Below are 20686 nucleotides of genomic sequence, written 5' to 3'. Positions count from 1 at the left end.
GACCTTTCCCCTCTCCCATAACCAACATTCCTGTCATTTCACGTTCCGACAATGCCAGTAGAGCCAAAAAAAAAGCATAGAATATAACAAATCGCCTGGCTGCTCCCTAAAAAAGTTATTTTCTCTAATAATTTCTTGAAAATACTCCACTAGAGAAAATAAAGTCCAGAATTTCAATCAAAAATAACCCACCGGTTAATTACTCGCTCATATTGTGCTTTTTAAGGCCAGCAGAGGGAGCTCGTCGTTCACTGTGGAACACTCGTTTTGCTTTTCTTCTTCTTTCTCCATGTGGCCGTGCGTGGTTGTTGGTATATCACGTTTCCAAACACCGCTGGCAGCAGACAGGGAGCAGAGGAAGGACCTCACTAAGCAGGTAAAAGCTTTCTAGTCGCAGCTGTTGTTGTTCCACCAGGCAGGCTCCTCTGTCTGAGCTGTAGACCCGAGTAGAGCGGAGTCCTGCGGCCATTGTGGCTCCAAAAGAGGCGCAGCTGACTCCGGTAACTTTCCTGACCCAGCAGTCAGTGTGTAATCTGGACAGAGAAGGTCGCATTTCGCTACAGCTGTTCCAGTCTGTCTCCATCCTGAAACTGTTGCTTTAGGCACAGCGACTGAAACAAACCTCCAGGTGAATTTCAGTCTGTTAAACTACAACACGGCTCCTGCTGGAAGATGGTCAGTCAGCTGCTTTAATATGTGGCAGAAAACACAAAAACGAGATTATTTAACACAAGCCTAATTCTGCGAACGTGTCTGCAGTTAACATAGTTTTTAGACTCTCATGGTCTGTCGCAGCTGCTGGTGGGCAGGGAGTCATTCCAACCACAGAGCCGGTTGGAAGGAATGAAAGGAATTCCAGACGTTCATCTCGGTGACTGCTCCCTGGGTCCAAACACAACCAAAAATACAAACCAAATAATGCTGACAGCAATAATAAAAATAAATAAAACTTTTTTTTTTTTCCCTTTCTCACTTTTATCATATCAGCAATTAAACTGTTGCATCAGAGCTAACTTGAATAAATCTAAAGTTGTAATTATTACGGAAAAAACCAAACCATCTGGATCTTGTGTGGAATATTAAAATCAATAATGAAATGTGACTAATCAAATTTGAACATGCTTCATAGTTTAGCTGCCACGCTAATTGCTGTGGCAGATAAATTGCTGCAGCAATTGGTGGCAAATAATTGGCACTAATTGTAGACTTGTAGAATAAAGAAATCTGCCTGACAACACAAAGCAGGCTTGAAGAAATCACAGTTCCATTCAACATTGTTAAAATTGATGATTTTTTTTTCTCTTGATTTGAATTTGACTCACAGTTTAATGATGTTGGATCATGGGATGTGTGTCAGAGCCGGCCTGTTGACAGAATACTGTGCCATTGGAGTGTAAATGAGGATCAATGAGTGATCTCCTCCTTTGTTGATAATCACCAACACACTTCATGCTAATGCCAGTCATATCAGGCCAGCCCTCCTAAACATGGCCGACTAGAATATCGGTCCATAAAGGTAAAGGATTGAGCTGTTTGTCAATGCAGCTTTAACCAAATAATATAACATCAAATCTTTAAAAAAATAAATAAAATGTTACACTTCATCTGCAACTTTGACTAAGTCTTTTTGGCACTGTGTGTATTTGTTTGATTGAGATGGGAAAAAAATACTGGGACAGCAATATAATCTGACAGGTGTCACCAGAAACTGTGTGTGTGTGTGTAGAGCATTTATCATACTTAATAACATCCTTCATATTGGATTTTTCTCCAGTCCTCATAAATAAGTAGAACTGAAGGTTCTAGAATGTTCTTTAACCTCACAGAGCCCAGATCTTGGCTGACTTCTCCTTGTATAAATCAAGGCAAGAGTTGTGCTGTATTGTCAACAAGAAGTCAGACTTGCTCCCGGTGTGTGATGGACTCCTCCGGGTGTGTGTGTGTGTGTGTGTGTGTGTGTGTGTGTCCCTCATCTCCTGGGGGTTCATGGACAGGATCTCAAGGCGTAGCTGCAGAGAGGAAAGTGTTTGGTGTGACAACATCAGGGTGTCGTCTCTGTTTTCTGCTCACGGTGTGTTTCTGTTGCCGTCTTCAGACCATGACCTTCGGTGTACACTGGAGCTGCCATGGTCCTTGACTGGATAAAGGTGGACTGCTCCCTCTGGTGGAGGAGTTTAAGTATCTTGGTCTCTTGCTCTTGAGTGACTGTAGATTGAAGCGGGAGATGAACCGATGGTCTCCATCTCGGTCCGCATTAATCCAAGTTTTGATCTGGTTTGTCTGTATGAGGAAATGGCTGACTAAAAAGTGAAACTTTTGATTTAGCAGTCTATTTATGTTCCCACTCTCACCTACAGTGGACAAGATCCTGGTCATTAGTGCCTGAAAGGAGCTTCATCTGTAGAGGTGCCAGACACTTTAGGACACTAGAGCTCAGAGTTGAGCTGCTGCCTCTTTGCATTGGCCTCAGGAATGAACTGGAGAGTGTTGTTGTTGTTGTTGTTGTTGATAGGGATGTTATCTTTCCCTCCTGGACTCATTATCCCTGAACCTGATCCTGGATATGTGGAAAAATATGACTGGGAGGGATTGTGGGAGACGGATATTCAAAACTATAGGATGTGTCACCACTTTGCCAAGATCTAGAAGACGCCAGTCACCTCAAATAAGACGGTACTGGTTAGGCTGTTCAGGAACTGCCTGGGTACTGTGAAAGCCCAGTGGCTCTACTGGGCTTTCACCTAGTAGATTCACTGAAAGGCAGGCGACAGATTAGAACTCTGGCCAAGACAAATGTCTTCTGGAAAAAAGATTAATGCCCCAATGATAGAAAGATTGAGTGTCGCCCCCCACAGTGCTGAGCTGTATGTTTAGAGGAATCATGGTGAACCTGCACCAGATGCCAAACATCCTGCTACAGGTGAAGCTGCCCTCCACCTTCTTCAAATCAGACCAAACTGGTGTCAGATATTTGTGCTACATTTGTTCAACAAATACTAGTTTGTGCCGCTATCATCCTAAAGATATTAATCAATGTTTTCCAGAGGTCATCAAAGGTCAACCAGCCTCCTCACACATTTACAAAGTCAAACTCAATACAGTGTCAATCAGTTGTGCTGCGTTTGTGCAGCAAAATGTTTTGTTTGTGTTGTTTTTAAGATTAAAAAGATCATCAGAGACCAACCTGCCCTCCCCTCACAAATGAAGAAAATCAAACAAAACTGATATGAATAATGATAATAAAATATTTGTGTAGCGAAGATTTTGTATCATATTTGATTGACATACAATCTTATTTTTGTAAATGTTGAGAGCTGGTTGGCCTTTGACCTCAGAAAACATTTAATATCTTTAGAATTATAAAGGCTCAAATGAAAAAAAATTTTTGACACCAATTTAGTTTGATTTGAAGAAGGTGGAGGGTCAACTTCACTCGGGTCTACCTTCACATTTTTTCCACTTCACCTCAAATAAATCCTGAGGCGTTTGAAACACGGCAGCCATGTGTTCCCCAACAGAACAATGACCCAAAAATCTCACCAGAAACCTTCGGCAAATGTGTTGTTCTGCAGTCATTCAGGTCTCGTTGGAAGCTTGGTTCAGTGTGTAAAAATTCAAGAGCATTCCCTCTTGCCTGGAATTTACCCCTCTAACATCTCTGTCCTCAGACAGGATGTCTGTGCTCAGGGCATTGTGTGGCCGTCCTGCTCTGCAGCTCTGCAGGATGTTTTCATCCACATCTTTACCTACTCTCACTCTGTTCACAAAGGTAACACCGTCACAAAACCCAGAACGCCTCAGTTCACCCCACAGAGCCAGTGTATTTTTTTTCCATTCTTAATAGAAAGCAACATTTCTATTAGAGATGCACCGTGACATTGGCTACCGACTGGGATTGGAAGATTTTTTATTTATTTATGTTTGCCCACTTTCACTAAACTGATTGGTGAAAGTTTGGTCAGAAACTCAAAAATCCGATTATTCTTTTCCAATCAGAAAAGACATACATGAACCAACCTACCAGGTTGAGCTGATCTCACTACTCTTCTATGTGGAAGGTGTTACTGAGGGAAGAAAGCTGAAAGTTTGACTCTGGTGTTTAAAAACCAAGGCAGAGGAAGAACAGGTCCATTAGAGCAATAACTGGAATAGACACTGGTCAATTTGCTCCTTTGCCATTTTGAAACTTTTGCGGTTTTGGTCGGTTCTTATCTGACATGTGGGTCTCCCACCTCAGCACAGCTCTTTGTACGCTTTCGTCAAATTAGAGGAGTGATTTGGTATCCATAGTTGGCAGCTTTTTGGAAATCCTTTAGCAAAGGTAAGGATCTACATCTTTTTTTTTAATGAGTAGACACAGAGACGGATGTTTGCAGTTAGTAATGCCCCCCTCAGACAGTGTAAATGTGAAATCTAAATAATTTTGTATTTGTTTTACATAAGACCCAGTTTTACAATCACCTCTGCTGCTTACATAAAATAAATAATATTTAGATTGTTGTTAATTATAGAAACCGGACCAACTAAAATTGGTTCAATCTTTATGGAAACCTGAGGTTGAGAAAATCCCTGAGCGGTGCATCTCTAATATTACTTGTTACTTCAGTGGTGTTAAATATGTACATCTTGTTAGTAGTGATGTATCGTGTTTATAGACGATCTATAAACAGGAATAAATTCAAACTGACTTTTCTCTCTGTAGGATCCGTGTCCACTGTGTGATGAAGCTAAAGAGCTGCTGCAGCCATTCAAACACAGGGTGGGAATTAAACTCTTCTACCAACTTCTAGTTCATTTCTGATGTTCCTCAACCTACATTTGGTTTTCTCTCAAATTAGAGATATGAGGTTCAGCATCAGCTGATACCAGGTTGATGGAGAAGAACCAAGATGAATTGACTTTTTTTTTAAACACAGGTCTTAAATGTACTGAATTGCAAATTTATTTGCCAACAATGTATCATCTTTATTACACAAAATTAAAGACGCAAAAAACTTCACAAGCTTTGGTCAATCATGTAAAAACAACTTTCATTGATTCAGTCAGTGCAGTTAGGAGTAGAACAGCAAATGGAAAATAAATGATAAAGAAACTGAAACTCACTAAACCAACAGGTTGACTACCTTGGTCAGGCATTTAAAAATAAACTTCAACAAACCTTCTTTGCTTCCTTCTTTCAATGTAAAAAATAATAAAGCATGACATTGTTCAGACTATAAAGCATAGACTTTGAATAGATCTGCCCTTATGGATTGGACACATTGTGCCTGATACCCCATCTAGAATTTTTTTTTTTATTCGATATAGATATTACTATTGAATTGGTGTACTATTGAATACATGGGATGTATGATAACCTTGAGTAAATACATCACAGTTGCCTTTATTTAAGCAAGAAGTTAAAGCAGTATTTTATCCCAGTTCAATGCAGAAAATTTGCAATTATTCCCATTTAAGACTATGATTCCTTGCGGGCAAAGGAAGGAAACATAGTGGTCAGCCATGTAAAATCCCAGAGTTGGAGGATGCTGAGGTCACCAACTTTCTACAGAGTTGATGACTGCAGACCTCCAAACTGTTTAAATCAAACAGCAAAGGTCTGTGGATAAGTTTTAAGGTTTTCAAAGTTAATCTCATCCCCATTATCACACGGTAGTTATATCTTTTCTTTTGTTTGACCATCATAAAAGCCATGTAATAATCTGTTACCTCTACTGAAATTATTTTCACCCTTGGTTTCTGTTGACGACCTGTCCGTCTCTCTGTGCTTCATGTAGTTCATCCTGCAGCAGGTGGACATCAGTCTCCCAGAAAACAGGCAGTGGTGGGACAAGTACAAGTGGGACATCCCAGTGTTCCACCTGAATGGTCAGTATTTGATGAAACATGGAGTGGATGCTGCACTTCTGGACAAACTGCTTCAAGATATTGAGAAGAAAAACATGTGATGAGAATGTTCTGTTTGAATTATTTGAGCTAATGTCTATTTTAATTATCAATAAAAACAACTTCCCAATAATTAATTGGTTGTCTTCTGTCTGTCAGCTTCTGTGTTTGCTTAATTTTGTTATTTGGAGATATTTCCTCTTGTGGAGTTGCTCTTGTCTTATTTCATTCAACAAACATCCAGTCATGAGGACACGGTGTATCTTTAACCAAGTGAAATATTCTTGTCTCTAAGATGAGAGATTTTAACCAATGGGTATATTAGACAGAATGTGACCATTGTTTGTTGAAGGAATCAGGGTTTTGGGTGAAATTGTGACCAAACCCTTGTAAAGAGGGGGATGTTCCAAGTCTGGTGGTATTTATCAAAACTGGTCCAAGGAAGGAAGAGAGGTGAACGTGGTAATCGGCCATCAAGATTGTTTTAGTTAGCAAAGGCTGGCCTGTGTATTCTGATCCTAGAGACCATCTACTGTAGTTCAAAATGTTGAAAAGTTTTAGAAAACACTGGTCTACATAGCCAGACCAGCTAGGGTGCTCATGCAGAACACTCCCACCTCTGAAACAACCAACACCTGGGCATCAGAAGTGGATAATTGATAAATCATGTGTTCTCCAGGGAGTTCATCACTTACCCAGAACTAAAGACAGTAGGATGCAGTATGGGAAAGACTAGAGGGCGTAAGCCGTGATGGAATGGACGTTGTTCTGCTAGAAATCCTTGAGTCCAACTGTCCATGTTGATGCTTCTTACAACCAAGGTACTGCTACAGTCCATGTGTGCCCATTCATGGAAACGGTATTTCCTAAGGGCTACCGTCTCTCATAGTCGGACAATGCTGTCTGCAGCAAACTAAAAATGCTTCAGGAATGAAACTTTGATGTAAAATCCAAATTCCCCAGTTCCCAATCCAAACCAGCATCTCTGGGATGTTCCAGACAAACAATTCTGATCTGTGGAGGGTTCACACCTGCTGTTAATATCTTGGTGTCAGATCCCACAGTACAGAGCTCTTTGGGCAACAAATGGTTGACCAATACATCAATAGAGTCCCTTCATCAGAAGATGATGTGGAAGGAATGCCACAGCTTTCCAGTAAGCCTCGTGAAGAAGCTGTTTAGAAATCAAGACATTGTCATGTTTTACTCAAACCAGTCTTCATGTTTTGGGCAGAAAAAACTCCAGGCAAACCTTAAGCAATTTGTCAAACGATGAGAAATGTGTCTGAACACTACACCTGAGTCACATGGCTCTGATCCAATGAGCTCATTAATATTTAACCTGAAAGTGGAGCGGGACGGGCTCTCAGCCAATCCCAGCCCAGCTTCCTTCTGTGTGACCTGGAAGTGGTATTTTGTGATGTTTGTGTGTGTGTGTGTGTGTGTGTGTGCGTGTGTGTGCGTGTGTGTGCGTGCGTGTGTGTGCGTGTGTGTGCGTGTGTGTGCGTGTGTGTGCGTGTGTGTGCGTGCGTGTGCGTGTGTGTGTGTGTGTGGAGAGGGAGGGGGTTGGGAGAGTGGTTGCCATGGAGAAGTCTGTTTCATGTAATGGCGTCTAGCAGTTACAGCAGCAGATCTGTGGATGTTCAGGTTGCTTTGCAGAAAGCCAAGAAGAAGATCTGTGATCTGCAGCAGCAGTTGGAGTAAGAACAAAACCCTGTCTGGTGTTTTCTCTGTGGTTCATCTGTTGGCAGCAAACGCAGAATAATATACTGCTGGTGACCGAAAACTGAAGGATGACAGGAAGTCATCACTGATGATGCTTAGACATCAGTGATGTAATGGCCAAGAACTTCAGCATGTTGGTTGTTTTAATATGTAACAAAGCAATTGTGCATTATGCCCTGCTTAATGTGACTGTAGAAAAGTGTGATTGCTCCAGCTCTGTCTCCAGCATCTCAAACATCTTTAACTCAGAGTCTCGGTATGACGCAAGTTTGAAACCTGACTTTTTCAAATCCTGGCAGGCTCTGCCACTAATAATCAGCCAGTTCCTGCTTTAACATCATCCACAAGGTCATCGCACAAATTAAAGTGCAATCAAATTTGCTGCTGCAACACACAAACCATTTACACACATGACTGAAGTGTTTTATATTTGTTTGGTTCTTGAAAACCTGGCCTGGACTGAGATCCATATGCTAACACAATACTAAGTTACTGAGCTACAGAGTCAACATCCAGGAAGTATCTGGGTCCATGTTACCTAATGTCATGTGATCACGTGTATGGCATAGCTGGGGACCAGCGTAGTGAACTGATTCATCCAGCAGTGTGACCAGTCTTACTGGAACGTGAACTGGTACGACCTGTCTGTGTTTGTTCCACACTGGATCCAGTCTCTATGCTGGGTTCCTTAAGGAGACAGGAAGTCCATATTTGCTCATATTGCTTTGCTGCCTTTCAGTCTGTGTGCCAAACTTGAGAATATTGTGAGTAGTTTGATGTAGTTGGAGGAGGTGATAGAGGTCGGTGTGGACCATCAAGCAGTCAGGTGCTTTGAACTTCTGATTGGACCGTTTCTGAAGTCATAGTTGTTGAATTATTTTACCTGCAGGCATGTTTGATGTCTCTATAGTTTTTTTTACAAATGAACATGTGACATGTTTTGTTCTGTTTTAAAATTTATATCACACGCAAGTGTTGGAATTGTGATCGACTGTGAATCTAATGTGTTTTCTGTTTTTTGTTTGTTTTTCAGAGAAAAGAGTTTGGAGGATCCAAACGTCATCAGTTCTCCATCATGGACCTCCAAGAAGGAACTCGGTGACTCGCTGGTGGACATGTACAGAGGTAAATTCCCACATTTTCTCACTGTAACTCATCACGTCTGTAATGCAGTAGTTTGTCCATGTAGGGGCGCTGTGCTCCTTCAAACGGGATAAAGCTGACACTGCAGGTGATCTGCTGTGACTGGAACTGGGCTTTCCTCTTTTGAAATAGTTTAGTTTTAAATTCCACTCCGAACTGTTGATGTTTCACATTTTGTCAACCTGCAATCTGTTTTAATGGAATGTTCCATGATTTTGTGTACAGTGGTTTTTAAAATCTATTTAATAATAATAATCAAAAATTCTATTCAGCCTCTTTTTTTCTGAAACCCCATAAATCAAATTGTTCAAAGAGTGGCCTAGGGGTCATTTCTGGCCCTTTCAATGGTTTTTGTTAATCCCAAATACGACCGAATGATGCCGATGGAAACCTTTTAATGTTTTTGAGGAATTTATTTTTTTAATCTTTTTTATTTCAGAAGGAAAATATTTGGAACGATCAGCCATGAGTTTTCCTTTAATTTTCACGTCATTGTAAAAAGAAGCACAAACATTCACCAGCTTTTACTCAAAATGCAGAGTTTGGTGCAGCATTTTATTAAATGTGACTTTATATAGCAAGTATATTTGAAGAAAGAGGAATCATATCCAGTTGAGCCATCAGCATTTATTGCTGACCAAACTAGAAAAGAGTTGACCCCTAAAACCCAACTTCTAGGAAACTATAAGCCTTTTTTTAATAAGGCGTAAAAGCAAGATCCTTTTTCCAGATAATGCAGTTACTTTGTTTCATTCAAATATTGCATGTTTGTTTAGATGTTAAATTTATCTGAATTTATATTTATTAATTGACGGTTTGGTGCACATGACAAAAATCTCGACACCACTGACTTTATAAAATCTATCGGTAGCCTTTAGAGGTCACCTAATGTGTAAACATTGTAAATAAAGCTGTTGTGTTTCTGGCCTCAGAGGTTTGTTGGAGAACATCAGGCAGTAAGCAGCGCCATGGAGACCAAGCAGGCCAGCAACACACCAGAGAGGAAGTGGAGAAGTTTAAAGTAAAGTTAGAATGTAGAACAACAGGAGCTGCCTCTGCTAACTCTGGATGAGCTGTAGAGATCCACTGCTCGGGTGGTGGAATCTGGAAAAAAGTCCAGATTCATAGTTTTTTTGATTTTACACTAAAATGGAGAAAGGTAATTTTAGTGTGACTCAAAACTAACCCCACACAGCGACCCTGAACACACCACTCCTACACTGACACCTAGTGGTGGCAGAAACATCCTTGGTGGAGGACAGGAGTTTATGGAAGTTGAGGGAAAGGCGAGTGTAGCCAAAATAAAGTCACATTTCCAAGCAAAAATGGGCCAGAATTCTAGTTTCTGGATGTGCAAAAGCTCTAATCAGCTGGTAGCTGGACCTGCAGCGAACGTTTTGACTCACGGCTGACGAGTGGAAATGCACATCACACTATTAAAAAAAATAAAAAAATTTTACATTGGTTTATGAAGTTTCTCTCAGGTTTCTGTGGCCGTTGCTTCTCAGTATCTCTAAATGATCTCTGTTATCAAGCATCTGTTGAGTTCCTGCTACTGGAAATGCTGCTGCTCCTACTGGCAACACTGTGGAACTGCAACTGCATCTCAGGACTTGTCATAGCTGGAGTAAACCAACTGTGGGATGAGTTCTGTCCCGGCTGATTTTTGTATGGCATTAGGTAGTTATTATGGGTATAAAATTTGTAATGACAACTTTATAACCCGGTCCAGGAACATGACGTCTGTAGGTTAGATGGAGCATTGGTAGAGTAATGGTGCCTTGTTTAAGTGAAGTAGGCAGAGCCAAGGTCGTTTACATTTGTGGAAAAATGGAAGCACTTATTCTGAGTTTAACTATTAATACAATAATTAACAAGCATTTCTAGGTGTTCAGAAATGCCTTTATGTATTATAAAGGTTTAAGCTGAAACATGGATTTAAAAGTTCATTGTCTGTTTGCTCCTTTCAATGAATGTGTTGGTTCAGCTCATCAGCTTTAGTCTCGATTAAAATGTTATTTTCTTTAGATGCTTGAGCACCAGCTATGTAAACAATATTCAACATGTTTCTGTCTAGAAAAATCACCAAAATTGGACATCTGCGTAAGCCTAATTATGAAAATAAGCGGAACCTAGATGGAACCCAGCTTTAGTACGTAACTTGGTTTTAATGTCACTACAATCAAGAGAAGCAATTTATGTTTAACTTTTATTCAGTTGTGAAGAAATAATTTTTCAAATTTTCAAATAATAGTTACAGTTTTATTATGTTTTAGAGCTTTGAAAAGATGCTTAAAAAGAACTCACTGGAGATTTTCAGTTAATTAATAAAAATCTGCAGATATTGCATGTAAGTTATGCAATAACACAACCACTTGAAGAGGGTCAAGGTTGGGTCAAGGAATTTTTCAATAAGTTTGCATTGCTAGTTGAGAATTTAAAAAAAGTTGTCGTCACTTTGAAGTTGTTTGGTTTGTAGACGGTTTGGTGTACAAGTTGTCCCTGAATGCACCTTAAAGGCTGAGCTGTTGGGCTATCCCGTCTCCTCGGAGGGAATCCTGCAGACATGTCTGCTGCTGTGCTGTCGGGTTTTAAAGCTGCACAGCGGACCACAGATCCCCATTCAGTTCTGCACATAAACATTCTGCAGATGTTCAGATATAAAACAAAGCTTTATTTGTTTGGCACACACGTGTGCTGATCCAACCGGGCTTTTCCCTATATTTTAATTAACATCAATTTATTAAAAACCTTTTTGTTCTTTTTCTCTTGCAAACACAACTTCCATTTGCTCAGATAATCTGAAATTATTATATAGGTAATTATCTCCAGTCTGGTCAGAAGCAGGGCTGCATGATATCAGGAAAATGTAAAGAGCTGAACTGTGTTTTTGTCTTTCTGCTTTGAATTTGTCCTTCTGGAACCTAGTTCAGCTTTTCTTTTTTTTCTTTCCTTTATACAGTTGATATTTTAACATCCAATAGTTCAATAACTTTTTTATTGTTGACAAAATTCCAAGTCAACTTTATTTGTACAGCAGATTTTAGCAGCAAACCAGTTCATAGTGCTGTACATGATGAAAATGTAACATAATGAACAATATATATATATATATATATATATATATATATATATATATATATATATATATATATATATATATATATATATATATATATATATATATATATATATACAGTCGAACACATAACAGTCCAACACATAATAGCAGGGTGCAAGATACTGGCAGGGAAAGAATACATGGAACGACACAACCAAGTGGCAGGCATAGTGTACAGAAACATCTGTGCAGAATATGGACTGGAACCCCCAAGATCAAAGTGGGAAACACCCCCGAAGGTAGTGGAGAATGACCGAGCTAAGATCCTGTGGGACTTCCAGATCCAGACAGACAAAATGGTGAGGGCGAACCAACCAGACATAGTCGTGGTGGATAAACAACAGAGGAAAGCGGTTGTGGTGGATGTGGCAATACCAAGTGACTGCAACATCAGGAAAAAGGAGCATGAAAATGTAGAGAAATACCAGGGCCGAAGGGAGGAACTGGAGAGGGCCTGGAAGGTGAAGACCACAGTGGTGCCTGTGGTCATCGGGACCCTCGGGGCAGTCACCCCCAAACTGGAACAGTGGCTACAACAGATCCCAGGAACAACATCAGACATCTCAGTCCAGAAATGTGCAGTCCTAGGCACAGCCAAGATACTGCGCAGAACCCTCAAGCTCCCAGGCCTCTGGTAGAGGACCCGAGCTAAGAGGAAGAAGAATCACCACCCGCGGTGGGTGAGAAGGGAATTTTTTTTTTTTTAATATATATTAGTTCTTCTTGATCAAAGACAACTCTAAACAAATGGGTTTTTAGTCTAGATTTAAAGGTACTCAGTGTTTCATCTGTTTTGCAGTTTTCTGAAAGTTTGTTCCAGATTTGTGGAGCATAGAAGCTGAATGCTGCTTCTCCATATTTGGTCCTGGACACAGAGCAGAACCAGAAGATTGAGAAGTTCTGCAAGGTTGATACAACAGCAGATCTTTAATGTATTGTGGTACTAAACCTTTCAGTGATTTATAAACTAACAATATTTTAAAGTCTATTCTCTCAGTCTTCCTGGTTTTAGTCAGAACGCCAGCAGCAGCATTCTGATTGATTATTTATCTTTTTTTTTAGGCAGACCTGTAAACACTGTTGCAGTCAGTAATCAATGTGACTAAAGATAAACACATGGATGAGTTTATCTAGATCACGCTGAGACATTTGCCTTTAATCCTACAAATATTCTTCAGTTGATAGAAGGCCGACTGTGTAACTGTCTTTATGTGTCTCTGAACGTTAAGGATGTAGTCAATCAATACACCCCGATTTCAGCATGATCTCTAGTTTCTAGCTGTAATAACTGAAGCTGTCCGTTGACTCTAGATTGTTCCTCTTCAGGTCCAAAAAAAATAAAATTTTTGTTTCTGTTCAGCTGAAAATTTCAGTTTGGATTGATTCGTAAATTCGTAATGTAAAGCTGTGTGTCATATGCGTAGTTATGGTAACTAATCTTATTTTCTGTTATAATCTAAGATAGTAGGAGCTTATAGATATTAAATAAGAGGAGTCCTACATTTGAACCTTGGGTATCCCATTTGTGACTTCTGTCTGCTGTGATGAAAGGTTATCTATTGAAACAAAGAAATATCTGTCCTTTAAGTTTGATTTGAGTTGGTCCTTTACTGTACCAGAGAGACCAGCCCAGCTCTCTAATCACAAATAAAATCAAAGTGCAGTGAGTCAAAATAGGACATTCTTCATGGAGGACAATGAAGTCTTGGTTATTGGATGGATCTGTTGCCTCAGCTTGTTGTTGATCCAAGAAGACCAAATGTTACCAGATCCAATGCCCATACTGGATCTGCCCATACCATCTGTATGATTGCAGCATCATATAGATGATGTAATCTGTATGATTACATCATTTTCATCAATATTCCTCATGATCCAAATTAGAGTTGGGAGTCCCAAACTCCCAACTCTAATTTTGGAGTTTGGGATCCCAAGGACATGTTCAACTCAAAGATAATGTCAAAATTTTTAAAAAGGCGTATTAGTATGATCCAGAGAGTGAGTGGCTCGACAAATAGCTCCTATAGTGTTCAGAAACATTCCACCAAAAATAAAGTCTAATAATCCAAAACAAACCAGGTGCCAGCTTTAAAAGTGTAGGACGTTTGAGCTGGACTCTATCAAAGGCTCTTTTTCCAGAACGCACACACAAACACTCATGTGAACACGCACACACACACACACACACACACACACACACACACACACACACACACAAACCCGCACACATGCACAGTGTGTTTAAGAGCTTTAATTTATTGACCAAAGCAGACTGAAGAGTGAATAAGAGGAGAGAGAGAGGAGACGATTGTATGAACAGTCTTTAATCTGCTAAGTGGGTGGTCTACAAATACAAACACACACACACACACACACACCCACACACACAAGTTCGTATTTCTGCCCATATTATTACTTTGCATTGGCTTCCATTTATTTTACTAACTGCGTTGATGTTTAACCCAAACACCTCCCCTCACCCTTCCCATTAGTTTGTTTGTAATCTTAACCAAAACTTTAATCCACAGCATACCTGTAAACCTAACCGCTAACTCTAACGTGTCTACATGCACACACACACATGCACGCAATCCCTAATGCCAAAACAGCATTTCCCTTCATGGGGACCAAGAAAATGGCCCCACAGCCCCACATTGTAGACAGAAATAGATCCCCACAAGGACATAAGAACCTGGTACACACACACACACACACACACACACACACACACACACACACACACACACACACACACACACACACACACACGCATGCATGCAAGCTTTCTCTGCTATGCTTTTTCAGAACAGTGCATTGACTTCAATTCATTGAGAAGTACTAAAAGTTGAACTCTGACCCTTCACCCATTCTAACCAGTGCTGCCCTTCACACCTTCAACCTTCTATCCAACCAGAACCTCTGCCTCATCAGAACCAGACTTCTGTGTCCTTGAGGATGACTGGTGCCGACAAAAGTGTTTTCAGACCAGAAGGTTCGAAGGAATCTCTTTGTCATAAGAACAAAGAAGCCACATTTTCTACAATTATACCTACAGCTATAGCAGCTGGACAAAGAGTAGACCGTAGAGGAGATGGAGGGTAACTCCACCATCTGCATGCATTTCTGTTTTTGGTGAAAACAGTTTGAGGAAACATAACAAACTGAACTAGGTGAACTCTGCTTGTATTGCATTATTTTCACTGCTTTAACGCTGTTCAGCAGGTAGCTGATTATATGACGGTTACTAACCTGACAGTTATATCTAATTCAAGTAATTGTTTCAAACATTTCATGTCGTGTAAAACTGATTTGGAAATGTTTCCTTTGGCCAAATTAATTTTGCGTTGATGGGATTTATTTTAGCAAATTCTCTTATTTCATTATTCAAGGAACCAGAACCTGTTGTCTGTATGATTACATCATTTTCACCAATATTCCTCATGATGCCATCTATTTTGCAGAGTGCACCAACCTCTCTTGCAGTTAAACATCCCCTGCACCATGATGCTGCCACCCCCATACTTCACAATAGGGACTGTGTGACTTCTGAAATGTTTTGGGTAACCCTGAGCTGAAACAGGAAGTGCTGGTTCTGCTATGATGTCAGACTGTGAGAACGAAGATTCTGCAAATCTGATCATCAGCGATAAATCATCAAAAATATCAGAAGAAGGGTTTTGATTTCTGTAATACCCATAATTTTTTTTTTTAGAAGGAGATAAATTGGAGAAAACATCAATTAAAAACAGCCATGATTTTAGTTCTTTGTAAATCGTTTCCCCATTTATGTTTTATGCTCTTTTGACAGATCCACGTCTCATTTCCTGTCAGAAACAAACTTTTTTAGGTTGCATAACAAGAATAATAATAGTATAATTTAAAAACTTCAGCACGTTTGAATATTTCAGTCTGCAACAATATGTTGAGGTTGAGCTATTTAGTTTAATTTGAAGTGATTCTTTGATTGTTTAACCTTTTATTAAAGGTCATTTGTGGATGAGAATCCATCTTCTTCTATGAAACATTGTTGAATCTGAAGCGCAAACAAACATTCTCACTGAAGAATTTCCTTCGTTTCTGACCTTATCGAAATGCATCACAGTTTTAGCTGTGTCTTTTTCCACTCACAGGCGGATGGTGCACGTGTGGAGTCTTATTGTTTTTAATATATATTGACATTGGAAAAATAAATTGCCGATTTCAGCATTTTCTGCAAAAATCTTTATCGGGGGCGGAAGTTGTTTAAACATGAAGTGAACAAAACAGGTTCCACAAAGTCACTTAATGCAAATCTGACTTATTTTTATAATGTCATAAAGATTCATCTTTAAGTAAAAAGAGCAAAAAGCTCAGACTGAGACTGAGGAAGAAATGGTAGCATATACATTTCATGATGCAGGATCAGAACCAGAATGTAAACACAGCTTTGTGTGTGTGTGTGTGTGTGGGTGTGTGTGTGTGTGTGTGTGTGTGTGTGTGTGTGTGTTTTAACATGCATTAGAGGCTTTTGGCTTACTGACTATTTTCTATTTATTTATCAGGCTTCTCTTTTTAAACAGTAGTGAACTTTCTATGTTGTATGTGAGCTGATGCAACATGATAATCTTTGAGGTTGTGCTGAATGAAAAAGTAAATCTTGAATCAGAGAAGAAACAAGAGACAAAACTAGATTAGCTCGATTAATGAAAACTGCTTAAAAGTCAGAGATGATCAGATGTTTGCAACTATTGACCAAAGAATTGATCAAGTCAAGTTGTTTGAGTTGCTCATTTTAGTAACTCAAAATGACATGATACAGCAAAAAACTTAGGAAACACCAGTAAACATTACATTTAGTCAAATACCATCATCAAAATCATAAATATATTTATCAATGTTCCAATAATTAAGAATCAAAAGCAGCTCTAAACAGGTGGCCCTGATTTAAAGGAACTCTGCGTTTTTGCTGTCTTGAGGAAGTTTGTCATAGATTTGTGGTGCATAGAAGCTGAATGCTGCTTCTTCATGTTTGGTTCTGGTTCTAGATGCAGAGCAGAACCAGAAGACCTGAGAGGTTCTGGAAGGTTGATACAACAACAGCAGATCTTTAATGTATTGTGGTGCGATTTATAAACTAACATCAGTATTTTAACGTCTATCCTCTCAGTGGAAGCACTTTAGAACTGGGTGATGTTCTCTATATTCCTGGTTTCAGTCAGAACACCAGCAGCAGCGTTCTGGATCAGCTGCAACTGTCTAATTAATTTAATTTAATTTAATTTTAGTCAGACTTGTGACTACACCGTTGCAGTAATAAGTGCGACTAAAGAAAAAACACATGATCAGCTGCTTGTATTCCTCTTTCTTTTGGATATTAAAGTTCAAAGTAGAACCTACTTAAAGGGCTGGACCTAGACCCACTCCTCCTCACAGTTGTAGTTCTCAGGTTTCCCAGGTTTTTCCACCAAGCAGCCCCCCCTCCCTGACCCCTCCACTCCTTCAGACTAGCCAGGTAACATAGTTACTTCATTGTGCTATAAAATGGCATTATATGCCTGGAAAATAATACTGCCTCTTTAAAGTGTGAGTGAGTGTAAGGGCTAAAATGTGGATCAGGATTGTATATTTGAAGCTGGAATCCAACCATGACTGAATAGTTCCAAGAATTATGCAGCTGCTACCAAACCAGCAGGAGATTGATTGGTTCATAGAACCTCATGCATTCAGTGGAGAAACATTTAAACGGTTGTATGTAACTGAAAATATAAAACTGCTTGGTCTCAGAAACCTATCTATGGAAAGTGAAGCCTACTGGCTGCGTTGTTCGGTTGTCAGGATAGCAGGACGAACCTCGGGTCTGAAGCGGTGGTGTTCATGACGGGATCCATGTTGTGAATCATACTTACTGTATGTTCTCTCTTCAGCATACGTGTATGTGGTGCAGGGGAGGGGGGTGAAGGCGGTGGAGGGAGGGGTGAGGATCCTGTGTGTGTCGTCTCTATCCTTGGCTTAATGTCCATATCTAAATTCATGTGCGGCGTGGTGGCAGTGTGGTGACGGCGGGCCGGATCACAGGCGGATTGTGTTGGATTTGACTTGAAGCCTCTTTAATCATCGTAACACCATCATTAATATTCATGCAGTCAGCTGGAACACCCGGCACTCACAGCTCCAAACTTTCAGAACAAAATGTATTAAATACAGCTTAAAAAATTAATGGACTTTAGTTGATATTCCGTAAAAATAAAGGGCGGAGGCAGGGGGACGCACAGCTCCCCTTGTCTTCCCCCCTCTCCTCTGATTGGTTTATGCAGATTGCCTCTCTGATTGGCCTTTGTGTTTTCCCTTTTTTTCTGCAGATTTTTTGAACTTGGACGAGACTTCAAAGCGATTGCGAGGCATGAACGGTCATTTAGAAGGATTTAAGCACATTATCACATCTGTAATTGTACATGAATAATAAGGAGAACTGCAGCGATCAATTAGCTCTGAGTCCACAAAAAGATCAGAAGCATGGGGAGGCAGAGGATGGCAGGAAATTAGAAAAGTTTCAAAGTGAAGAAGAAAAGACGTCTTTTTAACTGGAATTCGGCTGCTGCTCAGCCAGAGCCCCAGCTTTTGGGTTTGTTGTGTTAAACCTGAGGGATTCACACAGAACAGTTCTCAGTCATATTTTCAAGGTGTGCCCACCTCTTTAAAAACAAACTATGTTTATGAGGTATACTCTGAAAATTTCATACATTTTCTGACATGTTTTTCACCTGAAAATTTAAGAATGAAAAGTCAAATATAATCAGCGAGCGGTACTGTTTAATACCATCCAGTTATTATTGTTTCTAGAGAGAAAATGATCAGAATTCTGTGACCGATTGACAATTTCTGGCTTTAGAAACGCTTTGATGGCGTTACCAGGACTGATGTAATGAATAAGAAGAGAAGTGGAAATATTATTTTTCTAGTCTTCCAGTCGATCGCGCTGCTGAGTGTGTGAAAAGAGTCCCTATAAAAGACGAGTTCTTCTGTTATTTTGAGCTGTACAACTGATACAGATGATCCAGTTTAGCATCTCTGTTCTAAGTGTGGATAGATTATAAAAACAGCGTCTGGATCTGTAGGTCATTACTTTAACTCTGAGATGATCAAAAAACGATTCCAAACCAGGCATTAGAGACCCGATTCGATTCTGATTTTTAGGGCCAGCATTTAATTTAGAAACGATTCTCAGCTCAGAAACTATTTCCTCTGTTATTCTAAAGGACATCTAGACATGCTCTTTAAATTATGTTATTTACAAGAGAAAAGACGATGTAAGAAGACCATTTATTTAAAATTCTTTCTATATGTTTTGAGTAGTCAGTATATTACCTGCCCTAGATAATTGTCTTAGTTTAACTTCATGTTAGTTTTCCAGCCAACAGTGATAAAAGCAGCTCTAAAACAGTCTGACTACCATAAAGATGGCTAACAGTGGCTACCTGATATGAACCCTCTACTGCAGGACAGAATGCACCTCAAATCTGTTGTTTTAATGAAAAAACATAGACCTGAAAAATTTGTAAAAAAGCATTTTCTTGAGCTGATATGTTCATGTACTGAGGCGTGGCACAGTGTAGCTGTTAGCTTTAGCCTCCAGGAAAAATGGCTCAAATACATAAACAGAAATATTCTAAAAAACTTTTTTTTTTTTTTTACTGCAGGTAAAAAAATTATTTATCATAACATCTAATCTGAAGTGATATTTTAATTTAGTACATGGGCAGTTTGTCAGTTTTTCTTTAACCTGTGAGTTTTCTCTTGTTTATTTTATTTTATTATTTTATTTTTGTATTTTTTAGTTAATCCCAAAGTAAACGAGGAGCTGCGGCAACGTCTGCCTTTACCTTCCAGACATCACCTTAGCAACACAAACAGGTGGTGCACCACACTCACAATATGCAGTCATGGCCAAAAGTTTAAAAAAAATGAAACATTTTGTTCGTCACACACGTTCCTGTTTAAGTGTTGTTTTATCGGTTTGTTCATATAAAACTTTAGCAATAAACTTCAGAGATTTTTAGCAGAGAAAGTCACCGACTTCATTGAAGGATTGAAGATGTCTCTGTTGACTTTGACTTCACAGGACATCAGTTTCTGGGTCAAAGTCTCTCTGATGCTGTAAAAGTTTTGCTTTGAGACACTTCTGAGTGACTCTGGACACATTTTTCCTCATCCTGGATTTTGGGGGTCAAATGTCGAAGCTGGAGAATTTTAAGCCAGCTCTTTATTTACGGCAGTTCTTCCAGGCAAAGTATTGAAAGATCCCCATATCTGAATAATCTCTGGTAGCTTCACTGTCAACATCATATTGTAAAGGTAAACGGAACATGACTAGATCACGCTTATCTCCTTGGAGGTACACATTCATTGATGTTTATTGTGTGTCTAAGCAAATATTCTGATCTGATTCCATGTCAGATTTATTCTGTATAAACTGCCAGGATAAGAACTGAAGCAGTAAAGTTTATGGACAGCAGATTTCTGTCAGTCTCAGAACCTTTGGGCTCCGCTGTAGGTGCTGCAAGATTTTTGCAGATAAATCTCTGACTTACTGAAGACTATAAGAATTCTAGTCTAATTGATTTTTGGTCTCGGTTGACAGTAAACATCTGATGCGTTTCCTCACTGAGAAGTCATGCTGCATCTGTAGGTGTTTAAGAATCATGACTCCCTGTTCTCCATGGTTTACAGATCAGGAAGCATCCTGAGCCTGGACCGCAGCTCACCTCAGGGTAAGTCTGCCTGCCCGCCTTCTTTCCTGCCAACTTAGAGAATTACCTCTGAAGTGTTTTTTTT

The 20686-nt window shown here is 39.6% G+C and overlaps 1 protein-coding gene across 3 annotated transcripts in view; it reads left to right on the top strand.

Annotated features, from left to right (window-relative positions):
* The first annotated feature begins 26 nt into the window (after positions 1–26).
* mipol1 (mirror-image polydactyly 1) overlaps positions 27–20686 on the top strand; it is a 55563-nt gene continuing 34903 nt past the window's right edge. The window contains exons 1-4 of one of the 3 annotated variants that reach the window (XM_044142732.1): positions 27–376; positions 8645–8736; positions 19690–19765; positions 20582–20622. In XM_044142732.1, coding sequence (XP_043998667.1) covers positions 8727–8736; positions 19690–19765; positions 20582–20622 — 127 coding nt within the window. In that variant the 5' untranslated portion in view covers positions 27–376; positions 8645–8726. Of the gene's footprint in view, positions 377–6610; positions 6708–8644; positions 8737–19689; positions 19766–20581; positions 20623–20686 lie in introns of those variants that run through there. The other 2 variants (XM_044142733.1, XM_044142734.1) reach the window with 2 other exon arrangements.

The sequence above is a fragment of the Gambusia affinis genome, linkage group LG16 (assembly GCF_019740435.1).
Source record: "Gambusia affinis linkage group LG16, SWU_Gaff_1.0, whole genome shotgun sequence".
NCBI lineage: Eukaryota > Metazoa > Chordata > Actinopteri > Cyprinodontiformes > Poeciliidae > Gambusia > Gambusia affinis.
The sequence above is the reverse complement of the archived record's forward strand: the minus strand, read 5'-3'. Positions and strand labels throughout refer to the sequence as shown.